General features: G+C 42.9%; 1 protein-coding gene across 1 annotated transcript; it reads left to right on the forward strand.

Annotated features, from left to right (window-relative positions):
• Window positions 1-260: 260 nt before the first annotated feature.
• LOC103523214 (protein TsetseEP-like) lies at window positions 261-881 on the forward strand (the record flags this gene model as incomplete). Its single annotated transcript, XM_008488277.1, has 1 exon — window positions 261-881. A coding segment is annotated over one exon (621 nt), but the record flags the coding sequence as incomplete, so codon positions are not given.
• Between the last annotated feature and the right edge of the window lie 53 nt (window positions 882-934).

The raw sequence follows: 934 nt of genomic DNA on the forward strand, positions 1-934 counted from the left end.
TAATTTTAATCTCAACATTGTTTGAGAATTTGACAATAGTAACAGCCCAAAGGTCCATTTCGAAAAGTTATAAATAAGCACTTTTGTTTCCCCCCCCCCTAATTATTGACACCTCGTTTCGCTCGTTCACAAAGTAATTTTTCTCCTAACAGGCTTTCAGTAGTTCAGTAAGATTTCCACCTTCTTTCTCTATCTTTTGCACCCTTTGCACTGTTATGACTCGGCACCCTTTTTTTTCTCTTTGTATCATACAATTGTAGATGCTAATGAAGATTCATCCGCTGAGCCTGAACCTAAATCAGAGCCTGAACCTAAATCGGAACCTGAACCTAAATCGGAACCTGAACCTAAATCAGAGCCTGAACCTAAATCGGAACCAGAACCTAAATCGGAGCCTGAATCAAGTGCTGAACCTACATCTGAACCAGAGCCTAAATCGGAACCTGAACCTAAATCTGAACCAGAGCCTAAATCGGAACCTGAACCTAAATCTGAACCAGAGCCTAAATCGGAACCTGAGCCTAAATCTGAGCCTGAACCTAAATCAGAGCCAGAGCCTAAATCAGAGCCTGAACCTAAATCTGAACCTGAACCTAAATCTGAACCTGAACCTAAATCTGAGCCAGAACCTAAATCAGAGCCTGAACCTAAATCAGAGCCAGAGCCTAAATCAGAGCCTGAGCCTAAATCAGAGCCTAAATCAGAACCTGAGCCTAAATCTGAACCCGAACCAAAGAGCGAACCTGAATCAAGGGCGGCGCCTAAATCGGCACCCAAAGGAAAAGCGGACCACCATCACGACCATGATCACAGTGGCCATAATCACGATCATAATCATCACGGGACCCATGTTGAACACACTTCCTCGACAGCCAAGAAAGGTAATAGAGAGTTTTTTCAACCGAAATTAGCTTTAATTGAACTCTTGAACGTT

This window comes from Diaphorina citri, unplaced genomic scaffold (genome assembly GCF_000475195.1).
Source record: "Diaphorina citri unplaced genomic scaffold, Diaci psyllid genome assembly version 1.1 scaffold17338, whole genome shotgun sequence".
NCBI lineage: Eukaryota > Metazoa > Arthropoda > Insecta > Hemiptera > Psyllidae > Diaphorina > Diaphorina citri.